The sequence below is a fragment of the Rhincodon typus genome, chromosome 2, assembly GCF_021869965.1.
Source record: "Rhincodon typus isolate 14 chromosome 2, sRhiTyp1.1, whole genome shotgun sequence".
In the NCBI taxonomy this organism is placed as follows: domain Eukaryota; kingdom Metazoa; phylum Chordata; class Chondrichthyes; order Orectolobiformes; family Rhincodontidae; genus Rhincodon; species Rhincodon typus.
Window position 1 is genome coordinate 81475350 of NC_063333.1, and position 19249 is coordinate 81494598.

Here is a 19249-nt window from a genome sequence, read left to right on the forward strand (position 1 = left end):
TCGAAAGGGACAAAGATGGCTGAAGCAAAGAGGTCAGTTCAGAAGCAATGACCATGAGGTGAATTCACTTGATGCTCAACGTTGCTGCTGAGCTGATAGATGAGAAATTAAGTTTTATGAATTGACTCTTACCAATTGTCCATCAACAGCATCATAAAATCTCTGAAGTAACTGAACTGATGTGCTCTTTCCACATCCACTGCTTCCAACAAGAGCCAGAGATTGGCCTTTATGAACTTGTACACTCAGACCCTTCAGGACCTGTATGTCTGGCCGTGTAGGGTATGAAAATTTCACATCACAGAACTCAATGTTCCCTTCAAAATTGCTCTAAAAAAGGAGAAAGGCTGAAATAGTTATCATAATTAAATACAGAAGATATGCTAATATCAAACAATCATGACATTGCGAACTTTAATAGGCAACTGAATCTTATAATAATTCATTTACATAAGTTACAAGTATACACCAAATATAATTTACAGTTAGGAAAGCAAAACAGAAATAATGTAAATACTCAAAGACAGGCAGCATCAGTGGAGAGAAAAACGGAGCTAATGTTTCAGGTCTGTGAACCTTCGTCAGAACCCCAAGAAAAGTTTGAAATATGTAGGTTTTGTGTAACTGAAAAGGGAAGAGCAGGAAAAAAAGCAAAAGAAAAAAGTAAATGATAGGGCAGGAGAGTTAAAAGGATATGGAAATAAAATCAAAGAGGAAGGCCAAAGTGATGGGACCTGTAAAGCAACTAAAGAGATGTCCAGATAAGGTATGAATGGTATGATAGGAGCTATACAAATGCAAAGTGAAGGAATTATGAAAAAAGTGAGTGAAAAGTCAAACCAGCAAAAAGGAAGACACAAAATGGGGGCAGAGAACATGAACTAAAATGGTTGAGCACCATGTTCATCCTGGAAGACTTTTAAACTCCTAGTCAAAAGATTGCATTGTGATTTATCGGAGCGCAGCACATGCCTAGGCCAGAAAGATCAGAGTCAGAGCAAGGGGGAGAATTGAAATGATAATTGAAAGGAATGTCAGGGTCTGGGATTTTCCAATTTGGAGCTAAAGTTCTGCTTTAGCCTGGGGTGGGTTATCTCATGCGATTAGATGCTTTATACTTCATTTTCTATGGAAGCAGGATGTTGAGCAAATGACTCCATAAATCGTAAAGGGCTAGAAAGCAGGAACAAAAACTCCGGTACTGTGTGCAAAGACCAGCTGGACACACTTCACTCGCTGCAGTCCAGGAGCCTTCACTCAGTCTGAGTGTCACTCCAACCCTAGTGAAGGCGACCCCAAGGAGCAGAAGCTGGCATACATTTTAGTTACCCTTCAGTACAGGTGTTGCTGTATGGAGTAAAGACAAAGAAGGCAGGTCCTCTTCTTGGGAGATGGCAAAAGGATGCCTCCCTATCAAAAGCATCTAGCCTGGAGTCAGTCAGTGAGTGACACTAATCTCCAACAATGCAACCAGCTGCAGTGCTTAAAGAGAATGAATAAATTGCTACACTCCACTAAAGTAAATGGAACTCTCACAGAGCATCATTCTGTCTAACTCTCCACTGCACAGGCATTTCATTAAAGGCTCATGATCTGTAAGCTTGAGCATCACATGCATGAGGTGCACTGATAAGTTCACATCCACTTCATATTCTCAAAGTTCTAATCCTACAAGGGAACTTCCCGTCCTCCTCACCTACCAGGTATGACTCACCAGCTCGCGTGGTGATGCAAGCTCACAAACTTTTATTGCCCCCATTGTCATCACATTTATTCCTCCTATTTATTTTATTGTGGAATAAGCTGGTCCACTATCAGGTGGAGAGGAACATGATTGACAGAGAGGTGTTGCACATTAAGACCCTCACCCACCTTGAGCAGTGGACAATGGAACTGATCACAGAAGACCAGGTGTATTCATGTACCACTGAAAAGGCAGTGATGGCTCTCTCAGTCTCATAAACTCCAAGGTCCGTTGTCACATTAAATGAGTTGCATTCAGTGTAGCTCACCCGTCTTCTCCTACTCTTAGCTCTTACTGTCACATATGCAGCTTCTCTCCTGTCCTGATCTCCTATTTATAATATCCCTGTTTACCTACCACTTTTGTATATATCTCTCTCTATGAGGTCCATGTCCACCTATCCACACAACTCTCCCCTTTCCTCGTCCACCTACCCCAATTTCAGCTTCAGCATAAACATCACTTTTTCCTAGGTGTTAACTCAAGAAGAGTCAGTGGACTCAAAATGTTAACTCTGCTTTCTTCCCAGAGATGCTGCCAGACCTGCTGAGCTTCTCCAGCAATTTCTGCATTTTTTTTTTGTTTCAGCTTTCCATCATCCACAGTTATTTGTGTAAAAATGTCCCTTTGGCAAGGGGAAGATATGTTCTGCTGATGGCATCTCACTGGAACTGGAAGAAATGGTAGAGGATACTCTCTTAAATAGAAACGCTGCTGCGGTGGAAGAAGAGAGAAACACAAACTTTGTAATCACTCCGGGAAAGATGGAGGTGATGAAGGGATGACAGCAGAAGTGCATGACATTGAATGGACACAGCCCAGAACCCTGACAACCACAATGGGGAAAATAGAGTTGAGGACAATGGACAACATGCCAGAAGTGCTGGTATGGAAGGTAGCATTGTCTAAACAGAAGTGGAAGAGGTGGAAAAACTAGGAGAATGTTTAAGTCTTTATATAAAAAGTGGGATGCAAGGAAGTACAGTTGTCTAGTTAGCTGTGGTAGTCCATGGGTTTACAGTTAATATTAGTCAAAAACAAAACTACAGTGAGAGGTGAAGGAAGAGTTTCAAGAATTCACCATGAAAATTGTAGAATTAATTAACATGCATTTAACAGACAGTTACTGGACATTGAAATAGAACATAATAAGAACATAAGAACATAAGAACTAGGAGCAGGAGTAGGCCGTCTGGCCCTTCGAACCTGCTCTACCATTCAATAAGATCATGGCTGATCCTTTCGTGGACTCAGATCCACTTACCCGCGTTCTCACCGTATCCCTTAATTCCTTTATTGTTCAAAAAAAATCTACCTTTTTTTAAAAAACTTTACTGAAGTAGCATCAGCTACTTCACTGGGCAAGGAATTCCATAGATTAACAACCCTCTGGGTGAAGAAATTCCTTCTCAGTTCAGTCCTAAATCTGCTCCCTCTAATCTTGAGGCTATGCCCTCTTGTCCTAGCTTCACCTGCCAGTGGAAACATCCTCTCTACTTCTATCTTATCTATTCCCTTCATAATTTTATATGTTTCTATAAGATCCCCCCTCAATCTTCTGAATTCCAATGAATATAATCCCAATCTACTCAGTCTCTCCTCATAAGCCAACCCCCTCAACACCGGAATCAACCTAGTGAACCTCCTTTGCACCCCCTCCAGTGCCAGTACATCCTGTTAGAGGCAATCACTTGCTACTTACCAGTTTTTCTCCTTCTTCGATGTAAGATTCAATTAGTGACTTCCTTTCTAAAAGTTGGAATATCTTTTGTGCAGAAATTTTAGCTTTTGTATAGTCTGGTGTAAGAGTTGAAGATTGTCCCAAGTGCGCAGCAGTAAATACAATGACAGCAAAAACCCTAATATTATTTTTAAAAAGAAACAAAAGGTTTTATTCTATTTAGTATTTTGGAAAAGTCTGCTTGTGATGAAATAACTTCACCAGAATTGGGCAAAATATTCAATCGATGTTGTTTTTAACTGATTTCTATTTTCCTAATAAGTTATCCCTGGTGGAAGTAAACTATGTGATTTATCGTTGTAATAATTCAACCAAAGACATAATGGACAAAAACATTTGTCTGGAATATTCTGATCTGGTTCACAACCCTTGTTTCTAAACCAGATTAGACAAAGTGTTTCCTGCTTCTAGCATTTTCCTAGCCAGATTTCTGATGCAAGATGAAACACAACAGGAGCAGTCCAGCAATCCATACAGGCACCATCCCAGCGGACTGCTGCAGAGACCTTTTTTATGCTATATTCTATTCCTTCTGGTCACATGTGTGAACAGTGTAGATCGTGAGCTGAGGAGGCAACCATTCCCACATAAGTTCAGTAATGATGGTGCAGTAGGACCTGTTGGAGGCATGTAAGGGTGTGGGGTGCTTGGTGGGTGAGGGAAGGGGGTGCCAAGTACGTAGGGTGACAGGTGGATGAGGGGATAGGCTTCTGGGGGTATAAGTGGTATGGGTGGCAGCTGGGTGAGAAAGGCAGGTGCCAGGTGCACATGGATGTAGTTCAAGGGTTAAGTGCCGGGTGAGTCACAGCTCAAGTACATGGCAGCTGAGAGAACAGGGTGCCAGGTGGGTGAGGGATAGGATGTCAGCTGGGTAGATGAAAAGGTTTGGGTAGCAGATTGTGGACAATGCAGGTGACAGTTAAGTGGGTGAGACAATTATGATGGGTCAGTTGTTAGAGGTGGGCAAGACTGGATTCCGGCTATCAGGAGGGGCCTGGGAGCTGCCAGACAAGTGAGGAAGTGGGCAAAGTTGGACTGGGTGCCCAGGTTGAGGAATATAGTCAGGGCACCGCAAGTTGTGGGTTGGCTGTATAGCAAAAGTTTTAGTCGGGTGGAGAAATCAGGTACCAGTGGTTTGATTGTCCCTTGGTGTGGAGTCAGGTCACATCTCCACGGTGGGAAGTTGTAACTTTCTGAAGTTTCTGATTCTCACTCAGAGCCTGGGACTCTCTTAGAGGGTTCCAAATGTTGGCAGCTGCTCAATGGAACTTTAAACTTGACAGTTAATTATGTATAAACAGTGTATTGGGATAGCCAAGAGATTACCTAACACATATCATTCAGATTTGCGTGGTCTGTGCCATCATAATAGCTGGGACAATGAAAGCCAGACACAAATTTTTCAAAAATCTGATATTTCGTTGCAGGCCAAAGTCATTTATTTCTTGCCTCAGGAAAAAGAGTTTGGAGCATAATTCTAATACACCAGGGTTGCTCCCATTCTAAATTCCAGCAGAACAAGCAACTCATAAGAACATAAGAAATAGGAGCAGGAGTCGGTCACCTGGCCCATTGAGCCGGCTCCACCATTCAATAAAATCATGGCTGGTCTTATTGTGTATTCCGTTCTGCTTAGCCGCCCACTCACCATAACCCTTAATTCTTTTACTGTTCAAAAATCTATCTTTGCTTAAAAGCAATCAACAAAGTAGTCTCAACTGTTTCACTGGGCAGGAAATTCCACAGATTCACAACCTTTTGGGTGAAGAAGCTCTTCCTCAGCTCAGACCTAATTCTGCTTCCCCTCTGTTTTTGAGGCTATGCCTCCTAGTTCTGGGTTCATCTGTCAGTGTAAACAACCTTGCTGCTTCTATCTTATCTATTCCCTTCATAATTTTATATGTTTCTGTAAGATCCCTCCCTCATTCTTCCAAATTCCAATGAGTAGAGTCCCAGTTTACTCAATCTCTCCTCATGAGCCAACCCTCTCAACTCCAGAATCAACCTAGTGAACCTCTTCTGCACCCCCTCCAGTGTCAGTGCATCCTTTCTCAAGTAAGGAGACCAAAACTGTACATAGTATTCCAGACAACAAGGTGCAGGGCTGGATGAACACAGCAGGCCAAGCAGCATCATAGGAGCAGAAAGGCTGACGTTTCGGGCCTAGACCCTTCATTCATTTCCAATATTTTATATCTAATCAAAATGTTTAAGGAAAGCGATATACAGCCCTCAACTGCTGTACTATCCCAAGAAAACACAGCAGTGGCTACGGGATTAGTAACAATAGCAGGACATTGTCATTTTTATGGTTATTACTATTGTGTTTCTATTGGGTGAACTGGGGCGCTCAGCCATGTATCAAAATATCCTTAATAACTTTATATAATACATATGAAGGGAATAGATAAGATAGAAGTAGAGAGGATGTTTCCATTGGCAGGTGAAGCTAGGACAAGAGGGCATAGCCTCAAGATTAGAGGGAGCAGATTTAGGACTGAACTGAGAAGGAATTTCTTCACCCAGAGGGTTGTTAATCTATGGAATTCCTTGCCCAGTGAAGTAGTTGACGCTACTTCAGTAAATGTTTTTAAAAAAAAGTAGATTTTTTTTGAACAATAAAGGAATTAAGGGATATGGTGAGAAGGCGGGTAAGTGGATCTGAGTCCACGAAAGGATCAGCCATGATCTTATTGAATGGTGGAGCAGGCTCGAAGGGCCAGACGGCCTACTCCTGCTCCTAGTTCTTATGTTCTTATGTTCTTATGTATAAAATATCTGTCACAATCAGCATGCAAATTGTTTTCGGATAGATTATTGATGAAATGCAAGGCTTTGCTTTGTTATGCAGTTCATATTAAGGTCTTTTCAAAGTGACTTACGCATGCATAATTTTTTTTATTCTTTTGATTAATAAACTTGTGCTCTTTTGTCAGAAAACATTGGCAGCCTCCTAAGAAAACATTCAATAACAAATCACCACAGTAACCAACCACAAAAGTTCAATTTATGATCTGTTAAGCCAGGTTTCACTCTGGGATCTGACCTGTCCAATATTACCGTCAGCTAGGATCACAAGAATGGCTATATTTTAGGAAATTACTTACAAGAACACATTCTCAAAAGTCATGAAACAATTTACGATGAGCCATGCTCCAAATCGGAAGACTGCAGACTGCACAAAAAATACAACACATTGTGCCAATCCGTAGCTGAAGCCATAGAGTGGAGCTTTTGAGAGGGAGGTTCTGAGAAAATCATAAAATAGCTCAGTAAATTTGGTATCTTATTCACAGTACAAACAAGTGAAAATATGGTTAATTCAACATATTCATTGTCTTTATATTTATATAATTATCACTTTGAAAATGAAGTGTTAAAAAATGCAGTTTAATTTGAAATAATTGTGAAGGTTATCACAGAATAAGTGGAAACATTGCCATGGTCAATGAGTAGATTACTTTATTCTTGGTGAGAAAGGAGAAAACAAGCTCCTGCTGGATTACCCTTTGGACCTGCAGATTGGTTGATTCCTCCAGGGTTAAAAAAAAATGACAGTGAAGCAAATTAAGGAACTAATTTCTGATAAGAGGGAATCATAGATCACAATCAAGTATTTTGTCTGATCACATAATGTGCATTGTGGACACCTGTGGAATTCATATAATATGCAATCACCATATATTTCCCGCAAAGGATTCTAATAAATTTTGATGGTCTGATTAGGAATTATTTGCCAATTAGATAAAAGTGCATAGAACAACCAATTGCAAAGGCTGAAATCCAATAGGGCTAGACAGTTTTGTTTATGAACAATCTAAGTTCCCATTTTAAACTAAAGGTTGCACGGGAGCTTTCAATCTTTTACAAAAAGAGCTACCAAAATGTTGCTGTAGACTACAATGTTTTCAAACATAGACTCAGCATGTAATATGCTTGTTATTTAAAATTAGTTTGGAAAGACTATGTACCTGTTAGGTTTATCTACATGTTCCATGTATTTTTTATAGAAAGCATCTTCTCTTGTTAAAGATACCACGGTTCTAATGTTCTCTATAGCTTCTGTTGAAATCTGAGAAGAAGTGAAACAAAGGGTCACAAAGTTTGCTATTTTATACAATTTACTAATGTAACCAGAACTACAAAGATCAACAAATGAAGTCTGTTTTCAGGACCGAAGTTCAAAAAAAGTGATCCAACATTTTAATCTAAACCAGAAGGACTTAGTTGCATCTGACGCCATTCTGGAGGAGACCAGCTGATATTCACAACAGTTGTATGTTTTATAAAGGGCCAAGGAAGTTTGCAAGTTAATTGAACAATGTTTAGTTTAGGAGATAAAAATTCAAAAGATCAATTCAGAATATTTCTAAAAACTCAAAGTTTAAAAAAAATTAAATGGTTAATGTAAACGAGCAGCTGCTCAAAGGTTTCTGATTCTCCTGTGCCAATGAATATTAGATTGAAACATAGTTACTAAGTAGTTAGCCACATGTTCCTAATAAAGTGCAGTGATGATGTGGTGAATTTTGCAGTAGTAAATATTGTTGTTAGTAAATACTCAATTATTAGCATCACGACATGTTCCATAAATATTTATTTTTCTCATTTTCTTACTGTGTGTTACAAATCTCAGATGTGGTGTTGAGCAGATACAAAAGTACATTGTAAAAGACCAGAACAAAGCAAATATGAGAGATTAAAAATCACATTAATCCCTTTGTCTTTCTCTTATTGATTACTATATGTGGAAACAGTAACAGCCAGTAGTATTACCTTCCTGTGATTCCTGGAGCCTCTGACAAATTATGTAAAATCATTGACAAAATAGATACAGGGAGGTCACAGTCATTGAGATTTACAGAACGGAAACAGACCCTTCAGTCCAACTTATCCATGCTAACCGGATATCCTAAATTAATCTAGTCCTAATTGCCAGCATTTGGCCCGTATCCCTCTAAACCCTTCCTATCCATGTATGCATCCAGATGCCACTTTAAATGTTGTAATTGTACCAGCTTCCCCCACTTCCTCCGGCAACTCATTCCATACACGCATCTGCGTGAAAGTTGCTGCTTAGGTCCCTTCTTAAATCTTTCCCCTTTCACCTTAAACCCATGCCTTCTAATTTTGGACTCCCCCAGTAAATAAACCTACTTACCCTATCCATGACCCTCATGATTTTTTAATCCTTTATAAGGTCACCCCCTCAAACTCCAACGCTCCAGAGAAATTAGCCCCGGCCTATTCAGCCTCTCCCTGTAGTTCAAACACTCCAACCCTGGCAACGTCCTTGTAAATCCTTTCTGAACCCTTTCAAGTCTCACAACATCCTTCCCATAGCAGGGAGACTAGAATTGCACACAGTATTCTAAAAGTGGCCTAAACAATGTCCTGTACAGTTGCAATATAACCTCCCAACTCCTGTACTCAATGCATTTACCAATAAAGGCAAGCATACTAAATGTTTTCTTCACTATCCTATCTACCTGCACTTTCAAGGAACTATGAACTTGCACTCCAAGGTCTCTTTGTTCAGCAATACTCACCAGGACCTTACTATTAAGTGTAAAGTCCTGCCCTGATTTGCCTTTCCAAAATGTAGCACCTCACATTTATCTAAATTCCATCTGCTACTCCTCGGCCCATTGGCCCATCTGACCTAGATCCTGTTGTATGTGAGGTAACCTTCTTAGTTGTCCATTACAACTCCAACTTTGGTGTCATTTGCAAACTTACTAACCATATCTCCTGTGTTCATATCCAAATTATTTATATAAATGACAAAAAGCAGGATGGCGGATCTGACATATGAGGAGAGGTTGACTAGGTTGGGATTGTTTTCGCTGGAGTTCAGACAAATGAGGGGGAATCTCATAGAGACCTATAAAATCCAGGGAATGGACAGGGTAGATGCAGGGAGGATGTTCCCGATGGTGGGTGTGTCCAGGACCAGGGGTCACAGTATGAGGATTTGGGGTAGACAATGTAGGATGGAGATGAGGAGAAATTTCTTCACCCAAAGCCTGGTGAGCCTGCGGAATTCATTACCACAGGAAGTAGTTGATGTCAAAACATTGAATGTATTCAAGAGGTTACTAGATATAGCACTTGGGGGTGAATGGGACCAAAGGTTACGGGGATAAAGCAGGATTAAGCTATTGAGTTGGACAATCAGCCATAATCATGAAGAATGGCGGAGCAGGCTCGAAGGGCAGAATGGCCTCCTCCTGCTCCTATCTTCTATGTTTCTATGCTTCTATGATCCTTGTGGCACACTGCTGGTCACAGGCCTCCAGTCTGAAAAGCAACCCTCCACCACCATCCTCTGTCTTCTAGCTTTGAGCCAGTTCTGTATCTAAATGGCTAGTTCTCCCGTGTGATCTAATCTTGCTAACCAGTCTATCATGAGGAACTCTGAATGCCTTAATAATGGCAGATTGTTCATATTATGTCTGCAGGACCTTCAGGACATTGAATTGTTGTGTTGTTATCATTTCAAAACAACATTCAAGTGTAGTTCTGAAGGATAATGAAGGGTTTATTTGTACTGTATCTGCTAGAAGCAAAGAAAGTAAAAGGATGATTTCTATTCAGAGGTCTAGATCCACCTAGAGTTTATGTTGGGAATTGCAACCCATAATTTCCCATTTAAAATTTTAACAGACTGGAAGTATTAGGAATTGTGTTCTTCGTTTCCAAATTTACACTCCTATCTAATGTACACTAAAAATATACATTTGTTGAGTCAACTTCTAAATATCAATGAAAATATATCTTAAATATGAAGGAAAAAATACTTTAACACATCACCAAATCACTAACATAAAATAGATTGCCTCTGTTCTATCAGTGTAAGCCCTTTCTTTATACAGTTGCTTACAATTTTATTTTGGGAAAATTGTGGCTGGCGAGAAATACTAAAGGAAGCTTTGGTTTTAGGCAATGGATGATATTGGTTCAGCTACCTATTAAACAGTTCACTGGACTTTGATTCTCAATGATGTAAACATTCATTTTACACTATCGCCTGGAGTTACTGCATGAAATCAGAACATTTAGCTCTTGGGCGTCAAAAAAATGCAGTAAGAATGTCCAGCTAAGTTCTCACCTTTCCAGATTCTTCAAGAGATTTGTTGTCCTTAGATGCATGTCCCAGAACTGATTTCATTGCAATAATATTTGCAGCAAGAAGAAATGGGATAAGGCACAGGATGAGGAGAGTTAACTGCCAGCCAAAAATGAATGCAAGGATTATATCTGCCCCGAGGGTGCAAACATTCATTGCCATCATACCAAGTCGTATTCCAGTGGCCTTGAGGAGAAAAAAAACATTGACGATTAAAGCACTTCTGGCAGTTCAATCTGGCAGCGAAAAAGCTGCTGAACTCATGCATACAAAAGCAGGATCTTGATCAGCTGGGGAAGTGGGTTGAGAAATGGGAAATGGAGTTTAATATAGGTAAATGCAAGGTGTTGCGTTTTGGAAAGTCATATCCAGGTAGGAGTCTCATGGTGAATGGTAGGGCCTTGAGTGTAGTGGAAGAGAGGGACCTTGAAGTTCAGGTACACGGTTCTCTGAAAGTGGAGTCACAGGTAGACAGGACAGTGAAGAAAGCTTTTGGGCACACTGGCCTTGATCAGTCAGGATATTGTGTATAGAAGTTGGAAAGTTATGATGCAGTTACACATGACATTCATGAGGCCGCACTTGGAGTATTGTGTCCAGTTTTGATCACCTTACTATGGGAAGGATGTTATTAAACTGGAAAGAGTGCAGAAGAAATTTACAAGGATGTTGCCAGGACTCAAGGGACTGAGTTATAGGGAGAGGTTGCACAAAATAGGACCTTTTTCTTTAAAACGTAGAAGACTGAGGGGAGATCTTATAGAAGTGTATAAGACCATGACAGATATGGATACACTCAGTCTTTTTCCCAAGGTTGAAGAATCGAGGACAAGAGGGCATCAGTTTGTGGTAAGAGGGGAAAGAATACATGAAGAACCTGAGGGGCGACTTTTTTTACACAGAGGGTGGTACACATATGGAATGAGCTGCTAGTGGAAGTGTTTGAAGCGGGTATATTAACAACATTTAAAAGACATTTGGACAAATACATGGATAGGAAAGGTTTAGAAGTGCAGGGAAATGAGGTTAGCGTGGATGGACATTTGGGTCGGCATGGACCAGTTTGGGCCAAAGGGCCTGTCTCCATGCTATAGGACTCTATGACTAAAGACTAAATAATCAAATGTTGTTGTTAGTAAATTCTTGGTTGCTTCTTGAGGTTATTTGAAAGATTAGCATCTAATTCTGTTGACAGGATGGTAAATACACAGGAATTAAAGATAACAGGGTTAACAGGAGTTGGGAATTATGAATCAAATCTATTAAAATGTGCAAATGGTTTTCTGGTGTAGTAGAAGTATTTCTATATTTGGATTAGGAGGTCAGTGTTCAAGTCCCACTTACCCTGGAGGTATCTCTGAAGATGTCCAATCTATTGATTTAAAAGGAGAACTCTTGTGGTGCAGGGGCAGTGTCCCTATGATCCAGGAGGCCTAGGTTCAAGTAATAACATCTCTGAACAGACTGATTAAAAGAGGTACTAAAATGAATGGAGGAATGGTTTATGGTGCACAACCAAACTACGAACTCTGTCTCAGAGGTGTGACAAACCATGTGTGAACAAGATTTTAAAAAAAATAAAATGCACAGGGTATTCTGTGGTACAGTGTATAGGGTCTCATCACTATTCTGTGAATTGGAACAACATAACCAGTAGAAAAATAAAATAAATATATGGATATAGGTTACATCTCTATTAAAGAGAAGCCCTAGCACTTTCACTTCCTACTATAATTTAAGATCGGCTGCAAAGTGTTCTCAGAACTAGAAGCTGAACAGCTGGATAGTAAAGAACGATTAGATATTTCTTAAACTTTATGGTTTAAAGCCTCTATGAAAGATGGCTTGTTGAATGACTAATTGAGAAAACTGGATGATGTTTCGAGAGAAGATTGCACCATGGAGTTTAGTTGACTGTGTGTATTTCAGCGGTTCCAGTTGGAAATATCTACACCTATATTTGTCTTCAAATTGTTGAACTGATCTAGGTTATCAGATATGGATAGGCTTTCTGTTAAATTCAAAGAAGGATATTTTGAGGTGAGATGCCTGAAGATCTAAAAATATTTTTGGCAATGCGTTAATTTTCGGTTACTTTTGTGGTACAAAGAGGCTCATCAGCAGTGACACATGTCACTTTACTATAATTGTGGAGCCAAATGGAGGGAACAGATCCATATCTCATAGCCCATTGTACTGGTATTGTCAGTGAAGAAGCATTGCAAAGATATAGTGAAGGCTCATTGCATTTGCAGCGCTGAAGGGAAAATTGAATGTATAATCAGGCTCATGAAAAGCAGTCTCATTGTTTAGGATAATTCAGTGGTATTTAGAAGGGAGTGGGCTCTCCGATATGACTCATAAGTCTCTGTTACAATGGGCCATTTTGTCACAGACATGCAGGAGCATGAGGTAGCGAAAGGGCTCACTGTATGACAGCTGCTTTTGCGCCAACATTGTGGCCAGGACAAAGTTCGTGCATGAAATTTAGTTTCCAAATGAGAATAACAGAGCCAGATTTCAAAGGAAAAAAATTAATGTTTTATTGCATAGATAACATCAAATGGAAAAACAAGGCAATCCTTGAGGAATGTGGTAATATAGCATCAGAGGGCCGACTGCCAACTACGCAAATGAAATAAGAACAAAAACAGAAGAAGTCTCCACCCGGATCAGTCATCCTGGAAGCAGCTGGCTATAAAGGATATCTCTGGCCTCTCAATAAATCATTGTCCTGTCTTCTTCATCTCTTTACCTGTCTCCTGGCCTGTTGCTGGATCTTCACCCTCAACTTCCTCCTTAGTGGTTTCCTGCCACTCCTGTATCTCATCCTCAGCTGATACATCCCTCTCTAGTTATGGGGACAGTGCAGGACATTGCTAAATTGCAGGACATGTGTCTAGGGAATGCTGCAAATCCAGGCACAGAAGGTCTTCCTGACACTGTCTACTAAAGTGCCACCCATAAAGTTGAATCTAGGGTGTAGCCATTCTCCAGTTGGGTGGAGCAATGGTCAAGGTACACATCCTGCCTCCGTCCCCATGGACAGTCCGTCTGCAGTTAAAACAGAAGTATGAAAAGGTCTATTGAGAAGATTTCAGTTGAAGGAATTTTAAAGGGAAAGGTAATGGTTGCTGGTGAGCATGAGGATCTGCAAGTGAAAGGGGATAGGAATTCTGCTCATTCAGAAGTGAAGAAATGACCAGCCTCAGCTGGGACTCAGGTCTCAGGTCACATTTGGGAGCCAGGATCTCATGCGCAGGCAATGTAAACAGTATCAGTACATGTGGTTGAGATGATTGGGACATATAGATGGAGATATTATAATGTAAGGACATTCCAAAACAGCCAAGGAAATACTGGTGATGCGTAGTCACTGTAGTAACATAGGAAATATAAAGCAACCATATTGTACATACTAAGCATCCACAGGCAACAATGATTTGAAGATCAGTTTTCAGTGAAAGATAAATGTGAGGGGCGAGGGAGTCAGTGGTTTTCACTTTTACCTCTAAAATATTAAAAGTTTGTCATGACTTAAAGCACATCCAGGAAAGTGCAGCAAATGAGAAATATGCCTCAAAGTTCCAGGTGGGGGCATTAAAGCTGCTGCTTCAAAAGGTAAGTTGAGGATCAGCCTGCATGTGATTTTGTCACAAGATTTCTAATACTCTTTTGAGACTATTATGCCTGCTCTCAGACCTAGCAAAAGCACAATATATTTTCTGGTATATAATCTGGTACCACAATATATTTTATTGTTTTATCTCGAGAGAAAGTTTACATCTGAGCGGAAATGGTGCCTGACAGGTGTTATCAAGGAGAATTTTGTTGGATATTTTGGAGGATTGTAGTATTAGAACTAGCAATTCTATGTGGCACTGCATTACTGCTCACGAAAGAATAGTTTCATGAATTAAAATCTACCCATTTACAATTTACCCCAAAGGTACTGGTTTAAAAGATCAAGGTGTAGAATTCCCTTAAGGGTTCTACTGACTTCTTGCTTTCAATTTGACAGATATCCCAGAGAATTGCCATAAAGATCTCAGTTAGTTCTTCAGAGCATCTACTGATAGAATGGAAAAGTTACAATTTAACTCTTTCTTTTGAAATGAAAAAATGCATTGGATTGCAGGAATCAAGTGTCAAAGAATATATACTGCCCTCTTCCGAACCTTATACTTGTGGTTATGTAACTGTGAAACAGTAAGCATTGATTCCATGAATGAAGGAGGAATATTCTAATGATTTTACTTACCCCTTTAACCTGTGATGCATCTGTAGCCAGATGGGTTATTAGCACACCAACAGCATTCTTGTGATCATCAAACCAACTGATATCCTAGCATTAAAATAAATTAAATGGTAATTAGATTTGAGTCACTAAACAATATAAATTGACAAAAGATTGCAATATCAGGGACCCTTCCATTCAAATCTGGAAGCATGGTGAACAAGTAGATTCTTTGCTTGCTGTGGTGTCTTGGGTTCACTCATGATTTCAGTTTCTAATGGATAGATAGGCAGATCCAATTGGCAGATCTTCTGTGCATACCCTCTGTCAATGGGGCATAAAGGAGGGACCTCACAAACTACCTCGGGAACTCTGTCTATATCCACCCTTGAAGCCTTGTTAGGAACTGTCTGAATGAAGAAAGCCATGATCTTCAAAATGGGAAAGATAATTGAGGCCAGAGAGAAGTGATCACCTTTCTCAAGAGAACTATCAGCTGCCATGGCAGAGAACAGATTTTAAGAAGTGCATTTTTTTTAATTGGACTCTATAAGTGTCTGTGCTCAGTCAGTGGAGTGAAACAGAGTTGAGTGGAGTTTTTAGGAGAGATACTGATGGAATTCTGAGATGACAAAGCCACCGGGCATTCAGGCATCTGATGGGCTGTGGGCTGCCTTTCTGACGGAGTAGGGCCCAGGAGCAGGAAGTCCCACGCATTTAGAATTACTAGCCAGAGATGGGCTGTGCCAGAAGTCATCAGCATGTGCTGCCAGGAAAACACCACCTTGATTCCCAGAAGGTGGATCAACACTGAGAAAAGTAGGTGATATTTGACTGTGGTTTCTGGGGTTGGCAGTGGGTATTGCAGGGAAAAGGGTACAGGGGTATTAGAAGCAAGGGCAGTGGGATGGTTTCAGCGGCCATTCCTGTAGTGTTATGAATCCTTTCCACTGCTCATTATTTTATGTGAGCCACCTGGATTCTTAGTGACCAGAAAGTAAATTTGCTGCCACCATCTTCTTTTTTAGGGTGGGGTCGATAGGACCTGTCTACTGTGGCAGAGCAAAACCGTTAAGTAGCCTAGCAAGAAGAGACTCATCGTTACCAAGATCCACATAAACATTAGTGAGGAGCAGGAGCAGCTTATTAGGCCCCTCAAGCTGGTTCATATATTCATAGAATCATGGCTGATCTGATCACTCTACATTCCCACCTTACCCCTATTAATCCTGTCTGAGGTAGTTTACTGCATGCAGCAAATCAGGTAGAAGTTATGTTGATATGATATACATTATTTATAAGATTACGAGAAGATCTCAGTGGTAGGTGGAACTTCTTCAAAATCCAGAGCTGCACCTCACGTCTGACATTATCCTACTGGTGGACCTTAATGCAGTTTGCAGCATAAACCTTTTCAAAAGCAAATATCTTTCACAATCCCTCTCCTCAAGCTTCCTTTTTTCTCATTAATACATTCATGTACTTAGTTATATTTACTACCATCCTAATTCAACCATCCATTCCTTGAATTCACCAATTAAGGCAATCACGAGATTTCACTAATCTTCTGGAAAATATTCTCTTTGGACTTAGGCTTTTTGTTAAGTGTTTGGCTGGAGGTCTATTGACTTTAATGCTGTTCTTGGCTGTGTGGGGAGTCCCTTTAAACTGGAGTGTCTGTTATTTGTGATTGACCCTAGCAGAGGACACCGTTTCTACTGAACAAAGCATTTTTTTATATTTTGGTTCATGCAATAAGGGCATCACTAGTACTTAATACCCAGTCCTAATTTGTCCATATAAATGGCTGATTATCTTCCCTTCATGGCATCTTCTATGCTGCAATTCAGGAAGGGAAGATTTCTCCATTCAGCTGCTACTCCTTTCCCTCTGTGACCTATACTGGGTTCCAGTTGAGAAACCTCTTGATTACAATTTACATCCCGGTTCTGAAATCCATCCATGGCCTTGCCTCTCCCTGTCCTCCAGTTCTACAATGCTCCACAGTATCTGTGCTCTGCCAATTCCGGCATCTTGCCTCAGACCCGATTTTACCCACTGTAACGCTGACTCTGAATCACTGCTTCCTAAATTCTAGAATCCCCTCTTTATATCGGCTCAATTGAGCAGGGTAACATCATAAGCCCTCTGCTTCAGGCATCTCCAGTGGAGGTAAATAAACTAAGAAATTTTACGTTCTTATGCCAGTCTTATTGAAGGATAAATTTTTTTTTGGCACTCTGACTGAGCTGGTCATAGAAGTTCAATTCACAGCATTGTATTTCTCCTTTGCACAAGGCACTTCAGTGATGGCAGCTGAGATTCTCACAGCAACTTAGAAAAGCTACCTACCTGTTGCAAGATGGATTTAAAAGATAATCCACGCAGCCTCATAGTTAGGATTTCTCCAGACTTTGCAAACATATATCCCTAAAGGGTTTGAAAAGGAAAACTGGTGATTAAAAAAAAGTATCAGATTATCGGGAATTTTTTTTGGTTACGATTCCCTAAAAAGCGTGAAACCAGCGCTCAAATTAAAACTTCAAACTGTTACAGCTCTTAAAATTTTATTTTGGTGAGTAACCATTGTTTCTCTTCTTGACCCCTTACCTGTATACTGTAGCTCAGAAAGAAAATAGCACCTAGAGCCAGGAATATCAATGAAAACATGGCAGTCTTCTGTTGTTTCAAGTCAGGGTCCAAGATTGCAAAAACCTATTTGAAATGATAAAGACAGACTTGCATTTCTATGGATCCTTCATGACCTCAGGACATCCCTCAGCAGTTTGCAGCAAGTAAGATTCTTTTTCCCTGTAGTGTGGTCACTGTTGCAAAACAAGCAGCCAAGTTTCAAACAGCTAAGTTCCAAATAGCAACCTGTTTGGGACCAAAAGTTTGAATTTTTTGGCTGAATTCAAGATATTAATGTTGTGTGGAAGAATTTCTCCTGTACTTCCTTAAAATAAGACAATGGAATCATTTACGTCCACCTGGGCAAGTAGAGAATGCCTTGATTTAAGTCTCATTTCATGGAGGTTACCTCCAATTGTCCAGTGCTATAGTGTAGGCCCAATATGAGCTCAGACCTCCAGAGTGGTATTTGAACCCAGAGTCTTCTGTACAAGTGGCAAGTGTACTATCATTGAGCCAAGGCTAACATCTAAATAGAGTAATTGAGTTCCTAAACACACTTAATCATCATTTTCCAATGTAAATTGCAACATCGTTTGAAATAGAAGAAGTTTTATGATTTTAAATTTCTGAATGTTACCAATGAGAGAGAAAACGTAGCTCACCCCAATAATCCTGGAAAACACAACAGCAAACGCTGGTATGACAGCTCCGGATATCACGGTAGTGAGTAGGCCTATGGCAATGTACAGCCACTCTGGCTTGTTCAAAGCAAGAATTTGTGAATATGAAATTTCTTGCAAACTTTCCTCCTTTAAAATTTGAAAAGAAAAATAGATAATTAAACCAAACTCCAGTTTAGCATTTTCTATTTCAGGGTGATCTCGTTTATTTCTAAAATGCCTGTCATTTGATGCCATAGAATATGGTTGGACTGAATCCTTAGATCACAGAACACGTTTTATGTGACAAATCAGCTTTTCTGTCACTGGGCATTGCACATGTTTGTTTTGGAAAATGAATGGTATTCATGCCATTTTAGGATCAAACAAGAATGTTAACAATGTTTGGTCACATTCTGTTGAAATAAAGGCTTCAGAACTGCAACACAGACATTTGATTTTGACTCTGTCGGGGTTTCAGGGTCAGGGCCAAGTCAACTGGTTCACATGGTAGCAGTGAGCAGCCTTTCAAATTTTACACATCTTGAGTAATATCTGCAGATTACAGACAATGTGGCCAAGGATGATGGCTATGGAGAGAGGGTTAGGTCCCTCAATATATTAGTAATGCCAGAGATTTTTACCTCTAGGGTATCCCTTTGTAAGAGAAATTATTTAATCAACCTTATAAGGTGTATTTCACGTCAGGGCATTGACCTTAAGATCTTTTTTGAACCCTGATACAAATCCTTCGATGTTTTCAGGCAGCTCTACCAAAGAGCAGAATTTCTTAAATGGGATTTGCTTCCTCTTATATTTGGCTCTTCAGCATCTCTCAGGCCCAGGTCTGGAGCAAGTAGAGGTTTCAACTGCTCCAAGCTCCTGCTGCAATTCAGAGGCCGCAGTCATTTAGACAGAGATCCTGCATTTATGATATTTTCAAGCCTCTTGCATGAAGTTTTTCTAACAGTGTAGAGGATTTCTGGTCCTTCAGTTTGAATAGATCCACCATCTCCTTGCATTAACTTAGATCAAGTTAACAAATAAATCAATATTAGATAGCTGTGCATTTAAAGTTACTGAACTGGAAATCTCTCATAATTCT

General features: G+C 40.1%; 1 protein-coding gene across 1 annotated transcript in view; it reads right to left on the reverse strand.

Annotated features, from left to right (window-relative positions):
* Positions 1–19249, reverse strand: part of LOC109915228 (ATP-dependent translocase ABCB1-like) — a 91958-nt gene that overhangs the window by 17282 nt on the left and 55427 nt on the right. The window contains exons 17-25 of the mRNA XM_048611749.1: positions 18148–18294; positions 17462–17566; positions 17204–17281; positions 14876–14959; positions 10597–10800; positions 7457–7557; positions 6593–6733; positions 3447–3603; positions 133–330 (exon numbers count right to left, since the gene is read on the reverse strand). Coding sequence (XP_048467706.1) covers positions 133–330; positions 3447–3603; positions 6593–6733; positions 7457–7557; positions 10597–10800; positions 14876–14959; positions 17204–17281; positions 17462–17566; positions 18148–18294 — 1215 coding nt within the window. The remainder of the gene's footprint in view (positions 1–132; positions 331–3446; positions 3604–6592; positions 6734–7456; positions 7558–10596; positions 10801–14875; positions 14960–17203; positions 17282–17461; positions 17567–18147; positions 18295–19249) is intronic.